Source organism: Drosophila sulfurigaster, chromosome X (assembly GCF_023558435.1).
Source record: "Drosophila sulfurigaster albostrigata strain 15112-1811.04 chromosome X, ASM2355843v2, whole genome shotgun sequence".
Lineage (NCBI taxonomy): Eukaryota > Metazoa > Arthropoda > Insecta > Diptera > Drosophilidae > Drosophila > Drosophila sulfurigaster.
The window spans coordinates 25,660,356-25,684,405 of record NC_084885.1 but is presented as its reverse complement, the minus strand read 5'-3'; the positions used below and the strand labels follow the sequence as shown (position 1 = coordinate 25,684,405).

General features: G+C 36.1%; 3 protein-coding genes across 4 annotated transcripts in view; 1 reads left to right on the top strand and 2 right to left on the bottom strand.

The window, feature by feature from the left end:
- Nucleotides 1–17,175, top strand: part of LOC133848525 (chondroitin sulfate glucuronyltransferase) — a 28,306-nt gene extending 11,131 nt beyond the window's left edge. Inside the window, exons 2-6 of the mRNA XM_062284142.1 lie at nt 4,374–5,111; nt 9,657–9,812; nt 12,192–12,791; nt 14,266–14,761; nt 15,624–17,175. Coding sequence (XP_062140126.1) covers nt 4,374–5,111; nt 9,657–9,812; nt 12,192–12,791; nt 14,266–14,761; nt 15,624–15,952 — 2,319 coding nt within the window. The 3' untranslated portion in view covers nt 15,953–17,175. The remainder of the gene's footprint in view (nt 1–4,373; nt 5,112–9,656; nt 9,813–12,191; nt 12,792–14,265; nt 14,762–15,623) is intronic.
- A 302-nt stretch (nt 17,176–17,477) lies between these two features.
- On the bottom strand, nt 17,478–19,089 carry LOC133848530 (probable alpha-aspartyl dipeptidase). Its single transcript, XM_062284147.1, has 3 exons — nt 18,845–19,089; nt 18,222–18,782; nt 17,478–17,617 (listed from the first exon to the last, which is right to left on the bottom strand). The coding sequence occupies exons 1-3, from the start codon at nt 18,943–18,945 to the stop codon at nt 17,557–17,559; spliced, it is 723 nt and encodes a 240-aa protein (XP_062140131.1). The 5' UTR covers nt 18,946–19,089; the 3' UTR covers nt 17,478–17,556.
- Nucleotides 19,090–19,394: 305 nt separating this feature from the next.
- Nucleotides 19,395–23,884, bottom strand: LOC133848529 (dual specificity mitogen-activated protein kinase kinase 6). 2 transcript variants are annotated; one of them, XR_009895271.1, is made up of 7 exons: nt 23,725–23,884; nt 23,210–23,668; nt 21,782–22,172; nt 21,591–21,723; nt 20,895–21,097; nt 20,495–20,840; nt 19,395–19,850 (listed from the first exon to the last, which is right to left on the bottom strand). XR_009895271.1 is itself a non-coding variant. In XM_062284146.1 (6 exons), the coding sequence occupies exons 2-6, from the start codon at nt 23,266–23,268 to the stop codon at nt 20,622–20,624; spliced, it is 1,005 nt and encodes a 334-aa protein (XP_062140130.1). In that variant the 5' UTR covers nt 23,269–23,668; nt 23,725–23,884; the 3' UTR covers nt 20,262–20,621. The 2 variants fall into 2 exon arrangements, 1 of the variants encoding a protein (XP_062140130.1); XM_062284146.1 differs by lacking the exon at nt 19,395–19,850 and having other exon boundaries at nt 20,262–20,840.
- Between the last annotated feature and the right edge of the window lie 166 nt (nt 23,885–24,050).

The following is a 24,050-nucleotide window of genomic DNA, read 5'->3' as shown; positions in this document are numbered from 1 at the left end:
GTATAGCAAAATATTCATACATTCTTTAAATCTAATTCTAATTCTTATAGTAATTTTTATTATCATCCTTCAGTTTTTTTTTTTAATCTTTTGCAAACTGATCTGATCTCTACTTATTACAGTTGAGCTTGCTGAAGTTTTATTTTTTGTATTTTTACTAAACGCTGACAGGTGTTTTGCTATCTTATTACAAAAAAGCAAGAAAACTGAGAAAGACAAAAATGTATTTCGGGATTCCCCAGCGCAGAAGAGATTAACAAAAATGTGTTATATATTTCGTCGTCATAAAGATACAATAAATTAAAAACAAAGCCAAATATAATATATAAAGTACAATAAATTAAAATTTTAAAAAGGAAGTCAATAATATTTATTATCGCGTTCATTATAAATAATTCACACATGATTTGCAGATCTTATTGCACTTCTAAATTTAGTTAAATTTGGTTAAATGGCATTGAGTTGAAAGTGTTTTTTTTTCCGCATCACTTGTTGACTCAGCATCATCGTAATTCGTATGAAACTGCTAAATGCCAAAGTAAATTCACAATTCTCCTCTAGCTTTCGAAGGCAATCAATAATTTCATTCGATTTTTGTTTTTGCTTTTGTGAAATTCAACGAATTTTTAATGCATCATTTTCCTGTATAAACACACATGTACTTTTGGAAGAAAAAAAAAATGTATTTTCATGTGAACTAAATAGACTCCGGGGCGTAGTCAATTTTTGTGGTTTTTTCGCCAAAAAAAAAGAAAAGAAAACAAAACAAATATTGTTTATACACACCGTGAGCAGGTGTGTATACTCTGATATTTACACAATTAATTGTGTGTAGATTTGCGAGTTGCTTTTGCCTTTTTGCCTGCCATCTTTAGCCGCAATTTCAGCACAAGGTCATCGACGGGCTAACGCGGCTAACAGCATCGATGCCGACGGGAGGGTTATTGGGGTGCATTGGCCAAGTTATTATCTCTTCTCTCATCTCCTCTCTTTACTCAAACGCATCTCTGTCTCTTTGTCTCAATGTGCAATAAAAACAAGTAAAGCAATTGCTGAATTGATTTCTCAATTATATAATATGCAACATCGTTGTTGCCCCAGTGAACTGCTCTTTATGCCCTTTGCACCTTGTTATACCCTGTAAAATGAGCAGCATGATGAAGTGGCATGCTTTATTTTGCACATTTCAATAGCTAAATCATTGAGTGTTTAAAGCTTTGTAAAAATTTGATAATTAGCGATTGGAATTTGTAATAAAGAATATCTCTAAGTCGTAAGTAAGAATAATTAAATTGTCTATAGTTTGTTAAGCCGAAAGTAAGAATAATTAAATTAAATATATTGTAGAATTCCATAAAAAAAATCTCTGAATTGTTGTCATTAACAACTGTGCTCAAATATACGCAGGGATTGTAAAAGACTGTTAAAGCAAAAAATCTAAGTTTTTTCTATAGTAAGAATATACAAATTAATATATCATTCAGAAACTTATTTTTAATAGACTCTTTGGCATTGACCAAATGTTGCGTGTAATCTATGCTTGTTTAATGATCTTGTGTTGAGGTACGTTGAGATAATTGTAAAATAATATAAATAAAACAATAGGCAATTGCTACCCTAGTAATTTATAGTCTATTTTTAGTGTGATAGTATATTGAAATACCATGTAAAGAGTTTTTGGTATATTTTAGTATTTTCGGTATAATCAATATACAATTTTTTATAAAAATGGCAACGTGTATATTGTATATTTTTTTATGAAATAGTATATTTATATACCTAATATAGATTTTGGTATAATCGTCTGAATATTAATTTAGTATATTTTTAGAATAATACTGTTTTGCTTTTATGAAAACGGGAAGCTTGCAATAGTGTATTGATATACCAAATATATGTATATTGGTTGGTATATTTCAGTATTTTTTAAATAATATTTTCACATCATTTTGCTTTTACTGTATCTCACATTTATCAAAATTACCCATTTAATAAACAATTGTATTTTACAATTCTAAAATTCAATTTCTAAAGAGTAGTTGCTTACAGTACAGGGTATATCAAAGTCTACTTAACAAATTTCAACTGTCTCGCGGCTTGTTAGTTATATTTGTCTTTATAGTCGTTGTAATTACCACTAATTGCTGCACTAAGTTCCAATGCAAAGTCGACCAACAGCCACGCCCCCTTTTAGTTAATAACTTAGCAAAGTACTAGAGAGTGAGACAGATGCAGAATTTGCATCTTCGACAAGTTGCTTTGCGATGAATATCGTCCAAAGTCGAAAAGGGACTGACGTCAGCTTTTGGAGGCCTTTGGAGGAAGTTTTGCGACCTCGAGCGAAGGCCGCCAAGTTTATACGAGGCCCATAAACTGCGGCCAATTAAACAGCATTTGTAATTAGCCATAATTCCCCCCTGTTTAATGCTAAGCAAACGCAACGAATCAAATATTTGATTAGCAACAATATTGCAAGAGAGCTAGAGAGAGAGAGAGAACGAGAAAGAGAATGTACTATAAATAGAATAAATATCGGAAAAGGTGCAAGATCAATGGAATGCAGTTAGAGAGAAACTGTTAGTGTTTTCTTTCTTTTTGCTACTGTTTTGAGAGGAGGCCAAGTTACTCGAGTTGCCAAAACAATTTGCAAGTTTATCAATACGATCCAAGCGAAAGCACATTTATTTCCAGGAAACTCGTCTCGACTCGCGCATCATAAACATTTTATGGCGAACGTTGAACCTAGATACAAAATAGATACAACTTCCATCAGGTATATTTTTTCGTTTTATACCTCGTAACTACAACGTGAAAAGTGTATAACAACAGGACTTGAGATTAGCATCAGTTATGTACATATATCCGGCTGTCTGTCTGTCCGTTCGTAGAAATGCTTTCAACTCAGCGACTGTTGAAAATATGTACTTTTGGTATTGTTTCACTTATCAATAATAGAAACATATATGTACCATTTAGTCGTGTACACTCTGTAGTTTACATAGTTAGTTATATCCGGCTGTCTGTCTGTCCGTTCGTTGAAATGCTTTCAACTCAGCGTCTGTTGAAAATACTTTTGATTTATTATATTGTTTCACTTATCAATAATAGAAATACAAAATTTTCAAATTATATGTATAGCAGGTATCATTTAGTCGTGTACACTCTCTAGCTTACATAGTTCTCCATTGTTCGTCCGTACTTCATTCATATATGAATAAACATAATCATCACCATCTGTAATCATCAAACCAAGCACAATTTTGAGTGCCCACTTCAACTGTCATTTCTCAAGTGGCCAAACGTGTGCAGGCCAAGCAGAGACTCAGTCCCCAGCTCAACGGTTTCTCGGTTGCAGCAGCTGCCCAGATAATTTTTAATTATGTCAAAATACTTATATTTAGCAATATAATTGCTGTTGTCTATAGACTTACCCTTCACCGCCATAGCACTCGCACTTGACTCTTAATTGTTCTATTAAAACCGATCTATAATTCTTTTCTATTTTTTTGCTTGCTTTACTCACTGCTTGAGATTGTGGCTTATTCCTCGAATTCTCGAAATCATTTCAAAGTAGACATTTTAATGGTCGATTTTGTGATTTGAATCTTCATTTTGTTAAAGTTGAATATCTTTATAAGTTTCTATATAGTCTATATACTATATATGTTTCTGTTAATGTTTTAAAAATACTTTATTGAATCGAATTAAAACACGTAAAAATGCTACAATTTATTATCATTTAAATATACTAAATTAATATATATATATATATATTTGATATATTGATGTAATAAGGTCTGTCACCATAAGCATTAGTTATTTTATAAAAAAAAAAAGTAGTACTATTCTTAACTTTGCAACTGTATGAATAAAATTAAAAAGGTTTAAAGTATTCGCTGACTGAACTAGGACACTTGAATTTCTTTACAAAATTACTAACATTTAAAATTTTATCATGCAATAAGACTGGAATTTGTTTAGCTCTAAGCATTGTCTAAGCGAACCTATGAGATTTTCAGAATTTCTACTTTAAAGTGTGAGAAGCTTTTGTTTTTGGATAACTCAAAAGATATGAAGAGCTTGCTGATTGAACTTGGAAACTTTATTTTCCTCACAATATTATTTATATTACATTTTATAATGCAATAAGGCAGAAATTTTTTCTATGAAATGTTTAGGAGTTTCACTTCATCAAATCAAAATACGAATCATATTAAAAGATCTTTTTGGCAATGGGAGCAAATATTGTATTGTGTTTACTTCTTTAAGCTCTCATCTCTTTCGCTTCGAATAACGAATAGAATTTGAAATTTAGGGTCTTCACTACAAAATGCCCAATAAAAATCTTCTTGTTTCTCGTTTTCTCTTGGCAGGTAAAAAATGTGCTGCGACCACGTTACTACTCCTCGGAGCTGGGGATACGGGAGAAGATCTTCATTGGCGTGATGACCTCACAGGAGAACATCAACAGCTATGCGACCGCGTTCAATCGCACCACCGCCCATCTGGTCAACAAAATGAAGTTCTTCATCAATGCGGACAGTGTTAAGACCAACTATGAGCTGAAGAATATCGTTGGCTTCACGGACACACGCGAGAGTCGTCGTCCATTCCATGTGATCAAATATATTGCCGACAACTATTTGGATGATTATGATTATTTTCTGCTCGTTACCGACAATGTGTATGTCGATGCTCGTAAACTGAATGCCCTCCTCTATCACATGAGCATCACCTTTGATCTGTATATGGGAGGCACACGAATTCGGGCATCATCAACAAATGGTGGAGCTGCTGCTGCTGCTGCTGCTGGTGGTGGTGGTGGTGGAGTGGCGCCTGGAGCAGAGAATGAATCGAATGCTGATGATGATGATGGAGGCGATGCCGCTGCCGGCGACGATGGAGGTGGCGATAGCGACGGCGGTGGTCTCAGTGATCGCAACTATTGCGCCCTCGAGGCGGGAATTCTCTTCAGCAGCAGTGTCATCCGCAAGATGCGCAACAATCTGGATCGGTGTGTGCGCATTGGCAGCACCAACGATCACAGCGTCAACATTGGACGGTGTGTCAAGTATGCCAGTCATGTGTCCGGTTGCCAGGAAACGTTTCAGGTGAGTCTGTGCTACGTCTATACTTACAACACCCGATGGACATACAAGTTATGGGGTATGTTCAGTTCCTCGAAAGTTGAAATGAAGAAAATGAATAGTACTTCGACTTAACAACCTGAAAAACTTATTTCTGGAAAATAATAACATGATAATATAAACAAATAATCTACGATACATATGTCCAACTGCTCAAAACTTGTCATCTTCTGAGATGGGGAATTAAAAAGTTTTTAACACATCAACCTAAAAAACTTATTTCTGGAATATAATCAAATAATATAATAACTACATAGTGTACACATAGTTATGGGGCAGCTCCCCTAGCTACTAGGGCTGCCAACTTATTTTAAATGGAAATAAAGATGAGGAAATAAATAGTATGTTCACCTTGAAAAATTGATTTCTTTAATATAATATAAGACTTAGTTATGGAGTATGTCTAATTGCTGGAAATGATTTCATGTCTCCATCTAGGGCTGCAAACTTATTTTCAATAGAAATAAATTCATTACATTTTTGGGGTCTGAGATGAGGAAATAAAAAGTATTTTTGCATAGCAAACTGAAAAACTTATTTCTGGAATATAATCAAATAATATAACAATATAATTGAAAAATATAACATTAACAATATAAAACTAAAAAAATATAGCATTTTAACTAAATGGATAGCATATTATTTATTTCTTCGTGTTCAATAAATTTATTTTAGTGCGCTTTCCGCATAATTCAAAAACTCAACATATTTTTTAAACAACGGTGGTGTCTAAGCAACATTATAAAACAAAATTAAAAGTAACAAGTCGGTCAAATTGGTTAAAATTTTATCTCCATTTATATTCAAACAATTTATTGTAATGCAATCTGTATTTGTTCAAAAGTATTAAATTTAATGTAGTGAAACTCATTTAAAAATCAAAATCATTTACTGATAGATTAGCAACTTTGGCTAAAAGCACTTCCGTCTATCTGTCTGTCTGTCTGTCCGCAAGCTTAAAGTGGTTTATCTCGCAGATTTCAAAGTTGAGAACTATATAACTTGGAGACAAGGTATGCAGCACGGAATTTGCTTTAAAACTTAACCAGCACAAATTGAATAGAAAATGTTCTTCCGTTTTTCAGTCAATCCGCAAGTTTGAATTACCTCGCATACTATATAATTTGAAGACAATGTTTTTAGTTTGCAGCTTGTTTTAAAGCATCACTAAATAAAAACTGTTTGCTGAATTTTCTTCCATCTTTCTGTCTGTCCACCAGCTTTAATGGATATATCTCGCAAATTATAAAGTTTAAAGCTATAGATTATGTTTTAAAACTTCGCCAAATATAAATTGAGTGCAGAAATTTGTTTAATTTTGAAGAGCTATAATTTTTGCTGCCGGGTATCGCACAGTTGGGCAGACTGAATAGTTTTTACAGATCTTTCTTACACGATGTGCCATCTCCCGTTTTGGTTTTAACGGCCACATGCCACATGTTGCGGCTGCTGTTGTTGCTGCTGTTGTAATTAACTGTCAAGCTGTAAATGCGCTTAGAAGCTTAAGTTAAGAGCGATAAACTAGTCGCACAACTTGAGGCCTCGCAAACCGTTTTCAGCCAACTTTGCGATGCCTTTTGGTTTTGCTTAATGAACTCGCTCGTTCAGCTAGAGTGCTCATATTTAGTTGGACATGCATGTGCGGCAAAACATAAACATTCGAAATTAATGCAGACAGTAAAAAAAAATAAATACTCTTTAAGTTGCCCTTGGAATTTTCAAATTTATCTTAAAAGAACTTAATATGAATTGCAGTATTTAAAGTAAAAATTAATACTTGCGCTCATTCAATAAAAATTTAATTACAAATGTGTTACAATCGAGAGAGTCTGAGACACATCCGTTTTGTCATTTGCACATCTGCATAGCATCCACAGCGTCTGCTTAGCATCCACACACGTCCAACAAGTGGATCACACGAAAACAATAATTAGCACACACAGTCAATGCTGCTGCAACTGTGTCCAATTGTAGGCAGCAGCTGTTGACAGTTTGAGAGTGATTGCCGCCGGCAGGCGCAGTGGATCCATTAGAACATCAAACATGCATACATACATATGTACAAACACATAATTGAGAACGTTGAGTGTGTGTGTGTGTGTGTGCGTTGCGAGTTAATTTGCCCGTTTGCTTGTCGTGTGATCTCTGCTTCCTACACGCTGTTTTATTTATTTAAACAATTTGTGCCGTTTGACTAAAAAGACGCACAGAGAGACACACGCACACACTCACACACACAAACACGCAAGAAACGAAATGAAATGAAAAATGAAAGAAGAAGAAAAAATCAGTTCATTGATACACAAAAGTGACCCTGAAAAAGAGCATCATCAGAACGAAATGTGCGAGAAGCACACCAAACAAAAAAAAAAACAAAACACAAAACTTAAAACTTAAAAGAAGCAACATCAACAGCAGCATCAGCAGCAGCTTCAACATGGGGCAAAGAGGCATATTTGGACTTGGACATGCCACCAGTTGGAGTCGTTGAATGGCTGCCGAGGGAGCCGGGGGGGCGGGGCAGGTCACACTTGATGGACAGTTTATTTAATTCCCAAGACGAAAGAGAATTTCACAGTTGTGCGCGCTCAGTGACTGCCAAACCACAGTTTGACACGAACTGTCTGCCTGTTAGTTTGACATGCGCTTTGTGGTATTTCCTCTTTATTGAACTTGTTGATTTTCCGTTTTCTTTGTTTTTGGAGTGTCTCAGTTATTTACAAGAACAACAACAACAACAAGCACAACTGTGGAAATAAGAATCGCATTTTTTGCACAAACAATTTAGCATTTTTCGTTATACAACGAAACGCAGCAGGGCAAAAAAAGCAAATACAAAAACAAAAACGAAACAGAAAAGAACTTTGACGCACGTCTTTCACTTGAAATTCGTTTTTGTTTGGATTTTGGGTTTTATTTATGCGGCAACCAGGCACAAAGAATAACAACAACAACAACAACAATACAATCCAGCCAATCTCAATGATTTATGTTTTATACGGTGGAGCCAATCTGTATGTGTGTGTGTGTGTGTGTGTGTGTGTGAGGAAGTGTTGATATCTGCTGCTTCGTTTTTGTATTATTTATTTTGTTTCTTTTTTTAATTTGAGAAATCCAACTGCAATTTGCATGCTCCAACGAAAAAATATTGCCCAATTAAGGGTTCTATAAAGTGGACAGGAAATTCTTTTATATTCTTAACTCCTTCCCTCTAGAATTTCATTCATTTCATTTGTTTTCTTTTTTATTTATGATATTTTATGAAGTTGTAAAAATACTTTTATAGTCTTCAAAAATAGCCAGCCTTGAATTAATCTACAAATTCTTGAGTTAGTCTAAATAGTCTAATAAAAAAAGAAAAAATAATAATTTGATTGTTGTTTAAAAAACTTAACTATTGTTATTACTTATAAAATTAAAATGATTTCAATTCCTAAGTCTTTTATTTAGAACTTTTCGAAGTAGAAATGGTCTTGAAAAAAAAAAACAATAAAATCGTAAACAGAAAGTAATATGATATAATAAATACGCCAATAAATTTTAAATATTTCAAAAATGTTTAAGGAAATTGTTAAGTCTTTTACTTATGAATGATCATTGCTTTCAAATTTAAAACAATTTTGTACCCATAAAGAAATAGTTCTGGTTTTATCTTAAGCTAGAAATATAGAAAGTTCCAATTGAGTGTGCTTAAAATATACCATAATAATATACTAAACATACTAAAATGTACCGAGGGTCATATTTGGTATATCAATGTAGTACTAGAGTTCTAATATACCAGATTATAAGCCAAATCAGGCCAGTTTAAAAAACCTAGTTAATATCACATAAATGAGGGTGTTTATTAGTCGAGCTTAGTTCTAGTTCTAAGGCATCTTCAAAAGTGCCGTTACTTGTGCTTCCTCTTACACAATTTTAACTTTTGAATTGATTAATGAGCGCCGGCAAATTAACTGCTTGAATTTTCTGCGAAAGACACTTTTGCCAAGTGCAATGGGAATGTGAACGGGAATGGGAATGGGAATGGGAATGGAAATTGGAATGGGAATGGGAAGACTCACGATGACTTTGATGTGGGGAGTCGCAGTTGGCAAAGTATGATGGTAGCATGGAGTGTATTGACTCCTCGCGTATTCAACGATCGCCGACGGTTTAGCATGGAAATGTTAATTTAATTATGCGCCCTCCAAATGGGGAATATCATTGGAAATGGACGGGGGAGAATGCGAATGGGATTAGCACTGGGAAATGGGAATGTCAATGGGAACTGGAAGTTGTTGGGCGACTTTGTTTATTTTTTAATGGGCTCGTCTCGTCTCGTCTCGTGGTCATAAAAGACGATGCGTCGATAAAGGAACTTTATTGTTTTCTTGTTGCGATCTGTAGCACACATGTTGCTTAGTAGTTGCCTTAGTTCCTTAAGTGTGTCGTCATTTTATGCAACATTTGATATTTTGATATGGCGCCAACTGCAATTTTTGTGAATGTATCTTTTTTTTTTTGCAGGGTATGCGACAATACAGCTACGCTTTAAACACCAAGACGCGTCAGTATAAGGATCTCAGCCTGCTGGCCAAGGAGCCGGCATTCCTTAATGCAACCACTGTGTATCCGGTGCAGACGCCCGAGGACTTTTATCGCCTGCACGCTTACTATTCCAAGGTGAGTACCATTAACAGCTGTTAACGCACTGTAAGCGATGTGCGCATGCTGTTAAGCTTGCAGCAGCAGAGGCTGTTAAAGCATTTACAGCGAACTGGCGTTAACAGTCGCCTGCTAACAGTGCGCTGTAAAGCGTAACAGAAATAGAAACTGTTGTTGAATTTGAATAGCAAGCGGTAAAAGTGAGAGAAAGAGATCAAAAAGCTTTTGCACAGAGATAACTTATCAAAAGGAGTGAATGCTGTCTAAACTTGAATTTCTTTTCGTTTTATTTAACTTTATATTAATTGCTAAATAAGAGCAGCAAACCAGGGTTACATCATTGAATACTTGGCAGCAGTAGCGTAACGGCTTTTTAACTGCGTAGCAGTCAGCTTTTTGTAGGTGTAAATTCTCTTAGAAATCATGCATAGCAGTCAACTTTTTTTTTGTATTGGTGAATCCCCTTTTTTTCTATAGGCTTCTATTGCATTTGTTGCTTTTGGATAAGATGTGAGCATAGGCTGCTTTAGTTCATTATAAAATTGTATCACTTGATGCATTACAATTTTTATTTTATTTCGGCCCTTTATTATTGCGACAGTATTGTAACGGCTTTTTTTTTAAATAAATCATAGCAGTCAGCTTTTTGTGATCTTTTCAGAATATAAGTTGGAGAATTTTTTATTTACAAAATTTCTTACAAATGTTGACCTTTTATTTCACCCCCATTATTTTAGTAGATTTTTTTGGGAAATTAATTTTATTTCTGCATTATTTTCGCATATGGGCAATTCTCTGATGTCGAATGCGACATTTGTACGCATTCAAACTGAAAAAAAACATGTGCCAAGACATTATTTTAATTTTGTAAAAATTGAAACTTATAGCTCTCGGTTAGCACTATAATTGGTGCTAAGATGGATTTTGGGCAATTGTTCGTTTTCAAGAAAATTGCAAAAATGTTGCGCATTCGCACGCGACAAAAACAGAAGTTACTTTTTCAAAAACCAGTTCAAGCACTAATTTCAGCGAAAAGTGATGAAAGATTTTAATGCAATTAATTTTAATGTATTATACATATATTTATCTAAATAGTGTATTTGGTTTGACTAAAAAATATTAAGTTGTTTTTTTTTAAATTAAATTTTAATCACTGTCGCACGCGACATTTTTTCCATCATACTTTTCATGCTGTTTTTTTCACTTTTTAAGTTCATTTGAAGAGCATATGAAGCATTTTCATAGTTTTTTAATATATTCAATATATATTTTTATTTTCAACTGAAATTTCATACTTTAAAAAATAACTTTAATAAAGGTAAACAAAACGTAATATATTCATATCATGTACATTAGAAACATAATTACCTATGTATCTTAAATTACATCATTAATGTCAAAACATTTTTTTTATGAATATACTGTTCCAGTAGATTTCGTTTGTTGACCATTTCAGCCAAACAAATTCATTTGGTTTATACCCGGTATACTGTGCACATTCTTTCTATCATTGTTTATAATGACAGTCTCAATTGGCGCTTATGACATGAAATTTATATTGTTTTTTGCACATAAAAAGAGTATGCATCATCTACATTAAAAAAAAATAATTTAACGAAAAAAAAAATTTTTTGCCATGTCGCACGCGACAAACTTTCAAAAATTCTTAAAAATTAAGTTGTGCTTATATTCATCCAAATTTTATTTTATTATATTTGGTAACAAAATATGTGTTTGGACACAATTTTGCATGCTCAATGGACAAAAACTTTAGATGCACTCATAACAAATGCTGTTTTTCACTGTCGCACGCGACAAAAATAGAAGCTGATTAGCTGAAAAGAAATTTACCGTTATTAGCTATTGCATCATTTCTTTTATATATTTTGTATATTCCTTGGATATTAAACAAGATATTAAACTAAGGGTATCAATGCATACTGACTCCCTTTAAGGAAATGAATCAAAACAAAACTTGCAGTAGAAATGTTCAAAACAGAACTTTTGCTCATCTTCGACTTTGCATTGAAATTTTTCAAAATGTGTTATGAGTAAATGGAAAAATCGTTTATATAAGTTAAATGTAATATTTTCCCTATAAACAAATGTGAAGAAAACATGCTTTTATAGAGTTTGAATTTTTTGCCGCCGGTTGCACTTTCTAGAGAATTGCCCATTTTTGTTTTGGTAATAAATTATATTACTATCCAAGTTCCCATAATTGTTTTTAATTAATTTTGGTTTTTAGTTTTTTTGTTTTACTTTGGTATAGCATCAATTATTTTAGTTAATTACGAAAATCTGCAATTTTAAAATCGTTTTTTATGGGTTGCGCACACACACACTAATTAGATTTTTATACTAACATTTGCAAAATTCTCTCTTTACGATTTACAGCACCATCTGGAACTGGTGCAACAGCGTGGCTACGAGCTGGAACAGAAATCGTATCGCATTGCGAATGGCAGCATATCGAACAAGATACTCGAGATACGCTGGCCGCTGGGCGTGCCACCGCCAAGTGCACCGGAGACGCGACACGATATGCTGACGTGGCAACTCTTGAATGGGACACACAGTTTTCTGCCCAATGCGAATGCGGATCATGCTGTCTCCCCCCTCAGTCGCATCGATGCCCTCGACTTTGCCAAAGTGCTGGAGATAGCGCTGCAATATGCCACGCAGAAGCATCCCAAGCTCCACTATCACAGTCTGCACAGTGCGTACCGAAAGTTTGATGCCACACGTGGCATGGACTATCAGTTGCATTTGAATCTGTATGAGGGCCCAACACCCAAGCGATTGCAGCTGAAGAGCTTTGAGGTCGTCAAGCCGCTGGGACGTGTCGAGGTTGTCCCATCGCCCTATGTCACCGAGAGCACAAGGATTGCCCTGTTGGTGCCATCTTTTGAGCATCAGGTGCCCGATGCCCTCGACTTTGTGGCGCAATACGAACGCATTTGCATGCACAACCAGAGCAACACCTTTCTCTTGCTGGTGAGTACAACATTCTCATTCCCATTCGTCTCCACTCTAAAAACTATCCAAGCTAAAGCTACTAAATTTGATGGTCTTACTTGGCTGAACTCATCCAGAGCTTTGCATTTATTTTAGCATTTCATCGCGAGGTTGTTCGTAAAAATTAAACTTATAAGAAAGCTACAGTCGAGTACTCGAGATACACGCTACCCAATTTCAATGAAAGCAAAACAGTGCGATATTAATTGTAAAATATACCAAATATATACTGAATACTATCTCTGGTATATTGATATAATACTGCATGCTGACAATGGAGTATATTTTGAATTATAGTATATTTCGAGTGTATATGGAGTATATATTAAAAATGTCCTATGTCGGTATGTTTTGGTATTTTTATAGTATATTATTTGGTATATTTTAAGAATAATACCACACTGTTTTGATTTTATTGAAAATAGGTCATGGGAATCTCATTGTCGAACTCACTAAACTGTAGCTTTCTTTTTCTATTTGTCTGTCTAAAAAGTTATTTGAGCTAAAAGTACCAAATGTCTCTGTCTCTATATTTAGTTTAGCTCTTATCAGTCTTGCAGTTATAGTATTTATACCCGCTACCCATAGGGTAGAAGGGTATTATAACTTTGTGCCGGCAGGAAATGTATGTAACAGGTAGAAGGAGGCATCTCCGACCCTATAAAGTATATATATTCTTGATCAGCGTCAACAGCCGAGACGATATAGCCATGTCCGTCTGTCCGTCTGTGTGTCTGTGTGTCTGTCCGTCCGTCCGTATGAACACCTAGATCTCAGAGACTATAAGAGATAGAGCTATAATTTTTTTTCGACAGCATTTGTTATGTTTGCACGCAGATCAAGTTTGTTTCAAATTTTTGCCACGCCCACTTCCGCCCCCGCAAATCAAAAAAATCGAATAACAAGTGTAATTTTAAAGCTAGAGCTACGAATTTTGGTATATACAATAATTACTGTAGTAGTTATGATTCCTGAAAATTTGGTTGCGATCAGATAAAAATTGTGGAAGTTATTAAAGAAATACTTTTGTATGGGCAAAAACGCCTACTTACTAGGGGTCTGAGTTGCTTTGGGTGACAATCTGGTACATTGTGTCGTCTATGGTATATTTTGAATGGTGTGCTGTATCGATATACCAAACATACCATTTGGTATATTTTTAGTATTTATTTAGTATTTTCGGTATATTTTGAAAATGATACCGCAATATTTTGCCTTTATTAAAAATGGGTAGCGGGTATCTCACAGTCGAGCACACTCGACTGTAACTTTCTTACTTGTTTTATTATTCTTTTTTATTGTTATTTGTACTGCACAGTTTATTATAATTTCCCTTCTATTTTTATTTGTACTACTTTGATCACACTTTATTATATTCCCTTCAGTTGGTCACACTTTATTATTATTTCCCTTCTATTGCTATTGATTGTTACTTTATGTTGCTCGCTTCCAGATCTTTCTTTATCGCCTCGACTCGCCCAGCAAAGGCGACGATGATCCCTTCAAGGCGCTGAAGAAGCTCGCACTGGAATTGTCCTCCAAATACAAGACAGATGGCTCTCGCATTGCCTGGGTCTCCATCCGCCTGCCCGCCGATCTAAGCGCTCCCGTTGCTGCCGACGATTGGCTGCTCCACGCCTCCATGTATGGCCCAAGGCAGCTGTTGAGCTTGGTTGTTGCCGATCTGGCACTGCCCAAGCTCGGTCTCGAGTCGCTGGTGCTGCTCGCAACGCCGAGCATGAGTTTTCGCACCGATTTCCTCAATCGGGTGCGCATCAACACGATTCAGGGCTTTCAGGTGTATGCCCCGATCGGCTTTCAGCTGTATCCCTGCAATTGGGCGCACTTCTGCAAGGAGTGCGACAACTGCGACATTAGCCAGAGCAGCGGCTACTTTGATCGTCACAATCACGATGTCATCGCCTTCTACAGTCGCGACTATGTGCAGGGTGAGTTGACCTACAATTAATGGGACAGAAGTTCATATTTGTTCAGTCTGTCTGTCTGTCCACATACAATCTTCTTTATATCTCGGAGACTACATGAGCTAGAGCCACCAAATTTACCCAAAGTACTACTAAAGATTGTAAAAGTTAATTGAACAATTCGGTCACGCCCACAAGTAACAAGTAACTCAAAGTCGAGCAAACTCAGTTTTATGAGCTGAAATTAAGAATAAATTAAGATAAAGATTGAAGTTTTATCAGTTCCATATGCTTAACAAGTCGAGGGGATATATAAAGGATTAACTTTATACCTTGACAAGTAACTCAAAGTCGAGAAGACTCAGCTCAGACTTTTGTGACATATTCGATGGATGATTGAAGTTTTATCGGTTACAAATGCTTAACAAGTATATCAAGAGGCGAGGGGATATATTAATGTTTGTCTTTATACTTTAACAAGTAACTCAAAGTCAAGCATACTCAGTTAAGACTTTTGCTTATTATTAGAATGATTGCAGTCTTATGAGTTGAAATTAAGGTGGAGTTTTGTTCACATTCAGTTTCACTTATATGTACATTAACAAACAACTCGAAGTCGAGCAGACTCAGATTATACTTTTGCTAAATAGTACAAAATTGGTTTGCAGTTTTATGAGCTTCAATTAAGATGGAGCTTTGTTCACATAGAGTTTCACTTATATACTTTAAAAAGTAACTAAGAATCAAGCAGACTTAGCTCGGGCTTTTGTCAGTTTCACATGCCTAACAAGTAACTCAACTGTCGAGCAGACTTAGTTTTAAACTTTCTTACACTGCAACTTTATTCACATTATACTATGATGTTCTCCTCTTCTTTCGTCGACAGCACGCAAACTTATGGCGCCGCTGGGTCTGCCCATCATGCACACGGACCTGGACATTGAGCAGCTGCTGCAGTCGCCGCAGCGTCCGGCCGGAGTGGAGAGCATACTGGACATGTTTGTGGCCGCCCAGCACACGGTGCACATACTGCGAGCCGTGGAGCCGCATCTGCGCTTCGGTCTCGATGTGCGACAGCATTTGGCACGAGGCGGCGAGCTGCCGATGCCGCTGCCCAGTCGATGTGGGCGGGAGCAGTGCATCCATTTGGCGTCGCGCAAACAGATTGGCGATGCCATCATACGCTACGAGGACAAAAGTATTTTGCAAAAATAATTAGCAGACAGAAGAGAGAAATGAGAAAACAACTGTTATACACAATCAATATCATTCAGTTCCTTTATAAACTTATATTTCCAAGTGTGTGTGAGTGTGTTAGGAGATTGTATATGTGTGAGTGTGTTAGGAGATTGTATGTGTGTGTGTGTGTGTGTGTTAAGTTCTAGGCAATTTTTGTGGGTGACCTGTAAGCTGTAAAGAAAAGAGCGTGAGTTTAGACAGTAAGAGATCCTTTTATAGACTATTTCAATTTCAATATAGTAATAATTTATTTTACAAATATTATTATATAATAGTATTTTAATGTATTTTATTTTATTAGTTCTTTTTTACATCAAATATTGATAACGACTCTCAAATTCCCGCTCTTGCTTTTGGCTACAGGGTAACTCGCAGTCGTTCCGATGCGTGTGCATGCCTTTGCTTTAAAGTGAAACTTTTAATGCTCAAAATGGTAGACAAGAATTGTTATATTTTTAGGACGGAGGAGGAGGAGGGAAGATGTAGAGGAGGAGGAGAACGTGTAGCTGCCAAACAAAATGCTTGCTTAAGTTTAATCGTAATCGCATAAATTATATTTGTACTAAATGTCGAACGTAAGCTATTTGAAATGGGGGAAGCGGGTGGGGTGTATAACAGTTGTAGAACAGTAGCACAGTCATATTAAGCACATGTACACAACAACGCCATTAGCCAATCTTCAGGGGCCAACAATCAATCAATCAATCTATCGATGTATCGTCACTCTCAACCAATTTAGCAAATGTAAATAATTTATTTATGTTATAATTGTAATTGTAACTTGCCAGGGCACAGCAAGAATTCCTATTAATATAGTATACAATACACATACATATCTACTATATATGTATATAGCTAAGTGTTATACTATATGTATGTTATACATTTATCGTTTAAGTCATACAAAAGTGGCTGTAATGTAACTGCAATGTCGAATGCCACCTTAGCCAAAAACAATCAACAAAAGTGGGCCAGAAATCTTGCCTCTCCCAGCTACAGCACGCAACTGTTATACGGGCTGCTCTTTATCAATTAAATGTTATCGCTATCGCTACCAATTCAATTGAGGTAATTGTAAATCAAGCTTATCTTTCGTTAATGGAAACTGTTATACGCCCACTATCAGACTAATTTGCCAACTGTTATACGAAAACGCACTTCAGCCTTAGACATCGAATAAGTTAGTTGCCTGCCAGTTTCCTTTTTCAAATCTGATCTATTCTATCTATAAACTACGATTATTTTGCATACACATTTTTTATTGTATATTTATTATTATTATTATTACTATAATTATTATGATAATACATTACATTTGTTATAGCAATTGTATATACACATCTAGTTTTTTTTTATATATACATATATTATTTGACAATTTCATAGTCTTAATGTGCCTTTATCCTATATATACGATGTACATAAGTTCATAAGATCGATCCAGACCACGCTGACTATAATTGTTATTACAGAATATATATACATATATATATATAGTATGTGCAACAAATGTTCTATTATCTTTATTATTATTTTTTGCGCAAATAAATGTATGTAAATGTTTTCTAAGAACGTCGCGTTTAGGATTTAAGCAAAAAGCTGAGATCCGCCTCAGGTTCGTACTCCACAGTGGTGCCATCGCTGCAGGAGAAGATACAAATATAACAGTATGGAATTTGGATTAATTATAGATTCAGGTAAAACGATATGGATTTCATGGATAAATCATGCATGTATAACAGTGTGGATTATGGTTTCAAGTATAGCTGTATGACAGTATAGCAGTATGAATATTAACCGTAGATCTTACATCACAGTTTTGAATTTGGGTTAGTTATGGATTCAAGTATAACAATATAACAGAATGAATTTTGGATAAATCATGTTTGATCAGTTTGAATCATGCATTCGAGTATAGAAGTATAACAGTATGGATAGTAATCGTAGATCTCATATCACAAAAGAAGAGATAAGCACAGAATTTTGCAAGTAAGTAAATAGTTGATTATCGTAATCGAAAGGATATAGAAATGCTTGCCTGTCTAAGAACTAAAGTTTATAATACCAAAATTTCTTTACGTATTTGCATATTGTTAAAAATTAAAATTAGAAATATTAGAAATAGATATTAATTAATTTCTTTTAAATCCGGATAAACGTATAAAAATCAAATGAAGGATCATTTAGTACAGTAAAAGTTAATTTTTGTCTGTCCGCAAACAAATTAATATAGAATCCAACTTACGCTTTAAAGAGCTTGGCATTGCGGCAGCCCAACAACTTGGCCTGGTCGCCCTGCACACTGAGACTGGTGCCCTCCCTTAGACCCAGCACCGGTCGCTTGTGATAGGCGACAAATTCGGAAAGACGCTCGTCCCTGGTCTCACCCTTGTGCTGACTATTCAATTCCGGGTCCAGATAGTGCGGATTGATGTTGAACGGCACCAGGCCGAGGGCCTCAAAGGTGGGCGGCTGGGCGACGGGCATGTCGTTGGTGGTGTGTATGGAACGGGTGGCCACATTGGTGCCGGCACTGCTGCCCACATAGGTGAGACCGCGCTCGAGGACGAGCTGACGGATGAGATCGACCAGCTGCAGTTCGTAGAGTTTGCTGAGCAACACAAATGTGTTGCCGCCGCCCACAAAGATGGCTTGGGCTTCAGTCAATGCCAAACTGTGATTGGGTTTAGTGTGCAGCCCTTCGACGTTGTAGCCCCAGGGCTGCAGTGCATCGCGCACTAGCTGCGTGTACTTGTCGTGATCGGGCAAAGCGTACGGCACAAAGAGCACAGTCTTTACATTTTTACTATAAATGCAGTGTTATCAAATGAAAAGAATATTTACAAAGTACGTTTTATTTCGACCTACGCACGAAATAACTCCTCCAGTTGGCCACGGGCGTGCTCCAAATAATTGCTGCCGTGCAGGCGCGATGAGGATAGCAATAATAAACTGCGTGCAGCGTACATAATTTTTGTGTTCTCTTCTCGTTCTCAGCCAGTTGACGATTGTATGGGCTTCTCGCTGCTTATCGTTAACGTCGTGATAAAGCCTTGTTTTATGAGTGCAGCGCAGCTGCTTATTTGTGCCAGATAAACAGGAGGAAGAGATTATCAACAGCCGGTCAATTTAACGATAATTGCAAAATATCGACTGTGCCTGCATGTCGATAGTTTTTCGCTTGCAATTGCAAGTATCGATATGGCAACAGTACTTGCAGTGTCGATATTGTATCGCCTGCAATTGCAAATATCGATATTGCAGCAATGTTGTTTCCCATATTTTCACTGTTGACAGATTTGAAAGAAAAAATATAACGAATTTTCAAGTTTGCTTAACATCATTCTCTCCTTTTTTTTGCAATTTATTCTGTTCAATCATATTGCTTAACACATAAATAAATGACATATTATGTATGTATAGTATATGTAATTGACAACCGTGTCTCAATTCCACGTGCCCACAAACATTTTGCTGGACATTTTGTTGCATTTTTTTTATATCTTCACATTGTTTTGATTTTAGTTTCATGCTGTGTTTTTACAACAATTTCGTGTTGTTTGTACATGTTGTACTAAGTAATGCAAATAGGTATGTATGTATGTATGCTGTATGTATGTATGTTTAGTGTGTATATTATTAATAAAGCATTTCATTTGTTTTCTTTTTTCTTTTCTTGTATTTGTTTTGAATATAATAATCGAATTGAATTCGCGGGGGGGGAAACCCAATGCACACAATTTGCTGTTTCTTCATCAGTTTTACATTTTCATCATCATCATTATAAACTATTAATATACTTAAGTTCTTAGTTTTCCATCCGCTTCGCTTTGCTTTGCTTCATATTACAGTGAGTTGTGTTTTTCTTTCATCTCTCGTTTCTTGTTTGTGTTTAAGGTATAAGTTAATTAAAAAAACAAAATAATAAATCAATAAAATATTACACAATTGTTGTATGCGCGTTTTTAAGGTTTTAAACATTAATTAACTATTTTGTTAAACAATTTACATTTCTTTTTTTGCTTGGCTATTTTGGGGATGGTGGAGACTTCAATTTCGATGCTCACGATTCTCATTATCAGCAAACTAACTTTGCTTCATTTGATTTCATTTCATTTTATTTCAAGCGTGCTACAGTTTGACAGCCTCGCCAGGCCGAGGCACAGTTTGGTATTCATTTGTTTTTCTTTTTCCTTTGAGCGCTGCCATGGGCGAAAATTGTTGGTTGTATGTTTGTTTGTTTTTCTTCTTTTTTTTTTTTGATTTGTTTTTGTTTGTTATGCAGTACGGCACGTAATTAAAGTATTTAGTATATATAGAGTATGCTGTATATCGTTGTATGTGTTTCAATTGCATTTCTTAATTCCTAAGCTAGCGATTGATTCGTGCATACTTGCGAGATACATTTCTACACATACAGCTACAGTTACTGGCACACATCAAACACACACACACACACTCACACAGATACAGACAGAGACAGACAGACAAGACATACAACAAATGCATGTAGAAGACGGCGGCAATTTACATTTTTTTCTTTTTCCTTTTTGTTTTGTTTCGTTTGTTTTGGGGGATAGTACAAATATGCTGGGAGGGGGGGGCGATATACATAATTCACCCCCACCCTCGAGTCATCCGCCGCCTACTGCGGTGACTGCTCATCTGGCAGATCCAATATCCTGGCGACAAACTCCGAGATGTCCGTGTTGCGCTGTAAATGCTCGACGATAAAGCTGTGCTGCAGCAACTGCTCGTAGTTGGGTCGCGCCGTATACTCCTTTTGCAAGCATGTGGCGATAAAGCTCTCGAACTCTGGTGAAAACGAACCAGCTGTCAAGCGTGGTGGATCATCCTCAACAACCTAAATGAGAACACATTGAATGATTGATTGACTTCCTTTTAGACTTTCTCTCACCTGACGCAACTGTTCGAAGGGCGTTCGCCATTTGTTGTAGGGATACTGACCGGTGGCCATTTCAATCATACTAATGCCCAGCGACCACACATCGGAGCGTATATCGTACTGTGCAGGATTTCCTTGCGGATCGATGCGTTCCGGTGCCATATACGGCTTGCAGCCGGCATCTATGGTCTTGGCCACCGAATCGACGAGATAACCTGCATGAAAATAAAAAAAATCGATTTATTTTGCTTATTTGTTTCATTCCCATCTGTTCCTAACCTCACAATGGGGTCAAAGATTTGCTTTAACCTGAATTTCTTAGTTTATTTCTTGTTGTTTTTTTTATCATATGCTTAGAAAGCTACAATATTGTTTCAATTTTAATATTATTCATTGTTTAACTTTTAATTTTGTTTCTTTGTTGCATTTCCATCTGTTCCTAACCTTACAAAGACGTTAAAGATTGATTTTTGCAGCAATTTCGTAGTTTTTTTTTCTTGTTTTCTGCTTAAAACGCTAACCTATTGGTTTGATTTTAGTGTTGTTTTATTGTTCATTTACTTTTAAAGGCGTTTATTTTAAATTGGATGATTTCTATCTGCTATAAATGCAACCTAGGTTTGCTTGAGCGAACTTAGAACGAACAGATAATAAATAAAAAATGCCTGATACTTGGAATTCAACGCTTAAGCTTAGATTACCGCTCACCTGAGATGCCAAAGTCACAAATCTTGACCTGGCCACTGCGATTTATCAATATATTGGAGGGCTTTACATCACGATGAATCACCCGCAGCTGGGCATGCAGATAATGCAAAGCGCTGACCACGCTCATCGCAATCTACACAATGGAATCGAATAGTTATTATACTGAAAATGCGAAATGCTTTGGGACTAACCTTGCCGAGCACCGTTTCCTCCATGGTTTGCTTATTTTTGAACACTTTGGGATAGAATTTGTCCAGACTGGTGTTCATCACCTCCATGCAGATCCAGACATCGCCCTCGCGATACATGGCGCCATAGAAATGAACCGTATAGGGGCAATCGCTGGAACGCATCGATATGTCCAGATCCATGATGAGTCGCTGCTGTTCCCGATAATTCACGGTCATCGGTATGCGTTTGACGGCAAGAACTGTCCCGGTTTGCCGGTGTCGCATCTTCTCCACGATGCCATAGGCGCCGCGTCCCAAATCGCAAATCTTCTCCAAACTGTCGGCATCGATGTCAAATGTTTGCTCGCCAATCTGTATGGTTGCCCTCGAGTCTAGATTACGTGGTGGCACACTAAAAAAAAAGGAATAAGAAACATTAATTCAAAAGTTAAAAATAAAAAACTACAACTTTAATTTAAAAAAAAAATTAAAAACAGTTTTTGAAAAGATAGTTTAAAAATTGTACAAAAATAAGTTACTCTTAAAATTCCAAGAACAAAATTAAATCTGCAACACACAAATAATATAATATGAACTTTCGTTTCATAATAAATAAGTATAATTTACCCATTTTTTTTTTTTGATTTGGTTTTATGAGTTAAGGAATAAAAACTTAAACTTAACGTCCAAATTGGAATTTTATAATTTTTGTATTTGAATTGAAATTAATTTGGGAAACATTTTTATGAAATTCAAAATAAGATAAATTTTTAATTTCAGAAAAATTGTACGTAAAAATATATACTTTTCAATTTAAAAAATCCAGTAAAACAAATTGTACAGGTAATAAAAAAAATGAAAGAAAAATAAACAGTTAATTTACAGTACAACTCATTAATAGTGAAATACAAATTGTTATTTCAAGAGCTGCTAAATTATTAAACATAAAACCAAAAAAAAAACAATCGTTACAGTTGCTAGTTAAGACACTTGTTACACTCTTTCTTTCTCTGTTCTTAAATAGACAAATGACTGTGGTGCGAGCGAGACAACAACCACACATTTACTTCTTTGATTTCTATGAAACTTGATACAGCTCTCGATGATGATGATGAAGATGGTGATGATAATAATGATGCTGACACAAACTTGATTATCAATCAAAACGCAATGAAGCGCATCAAATTCAATCAAATCAAATTGAACAGCTCGCAACTGTTTATCAGTGGAGTGAGATAACTGATAACGCTCGCTGCTTTAGGGGTTAACTCAATGTTCGCATAAACAGGGCAAATTAACAGTGTGTGTGTGTGTGTGTGTGCGGTGTGTGAAAATAGTCGCACGCTATTGCTGCACTGCTCTGGCGCAGGCAAAACAAGTGTCATAGTGTCATAACCCTGCAAAAAAAGGCAAAAAAGAACAAAACACCAACAAAAATGCAGCACTTACAGCACCGTTTCCGGAGTCCGATTAATGGGGGCTAAGGGCGGAGGGCGACGTCGTGACATTGTTTCGCTGCTCTGTTTGTGTGTATTTGTGTGGGAGCTATGCGTGTGTGTGTGTGTCTGTGCGTGTTTGGCGGCTTTGCACTTGCACTTTTTTTTGCTTTTTTTGTGTTATTCTTTTTCGCTCCTCACGCGTGTTTCGTACGCTGCACGTTGTGTGCTAACTTTTTGCTAACCGAAATGATTCGCTCCACTTTTGGTTATTTTTTATACTATATTTTTTTTTACTGCTCCTGTGTGGGTTTTTTTGAGTCGGCGTCGGCGAGCAAAAACAACACGACGACGACGTCGACGGCGGCTGCTTTTTGTGCTTCTCTGCTATTTTTACCACATTTGGTCAAAGCGTGTCGTGTTGTTGCAAATAAATATTTGCCTGCGTTCAGCTGCTGCGCGCAAAGAATTACTAAAAAAAACAACGCCGTCAAAAATGCCGCGTTCCCTCTTTATGGCTAAACTGACCGTTTTGTCGCCGCTTTTTTTTATTGCTGTTCTTTCCTTCTGCCTTTGACGTTTTCTTCTTTTTTCTTTGCGTTAGCTGCTTCTTCTTTACCCCTACACACACTTCGCGACGCACTCACGACTCGTCCGTCGTCCTCGTCGAAAAACAATCCACAGTAATTCGCAAACAGTGTTGCCAACTCGACCTTTTCCGCTAGTTAAACTTACGTTTTTTAATCTCTTTACGTTATTTTCTAGTATTTTCGCAAAACAGCATCAATGTTTGACCTTGGGCCGCAGTGAATTAATTAGTAGTTTCTTGAATTAAATATAAAATAAACATGTTT

Bases quoted from the DNA above. Each gene is read 5' to 3' on its own strand.
- LOC133848530 (XM_062284147.1), bottom strand. From the start codon at position 18,945: ATGTACGCTGCACGCAGTTTATTATTGCTATCCTCATCGCGCCTGCAC. The intron at 18,783-18,844 runs GTAGGTCGAAAT...CTGCATTTATAG, and splicing joins CTGGAGGAGTTATTTCGTGC to TAAAAATGTAAAGACTGTGC. The intron at 17,618-18,221 runs GTAAGTTGGATT...CTTCTCCTGCAG, and splicing joins AATGCCAAGCTCTTTAAAGC to CGATGGCACCACTGTGGAGT.
- LOC133848529 (XM_062284146.1), bottom strand. From the start codon at position 23,268: ATGTCACGACGTCGCCCTCCGCCCTTAGCCCCCATTAATCGGACTCCG. The intron at 21,724-21,781 runs GTTAGTCCCAAA...TCCATTGTGTAG, and splicing joins AGGAAACGGTGCTCGGCAAG to ATTGCGATGAGCGTGGTCAG. The intron at 21,098-21,590 runs GTGAGCGGTAAT...ATTTTCATGCAG, and splicing joins TTGTGACTTTGGCATCTCAG to GTTATCTCGTCGATTCGGTG.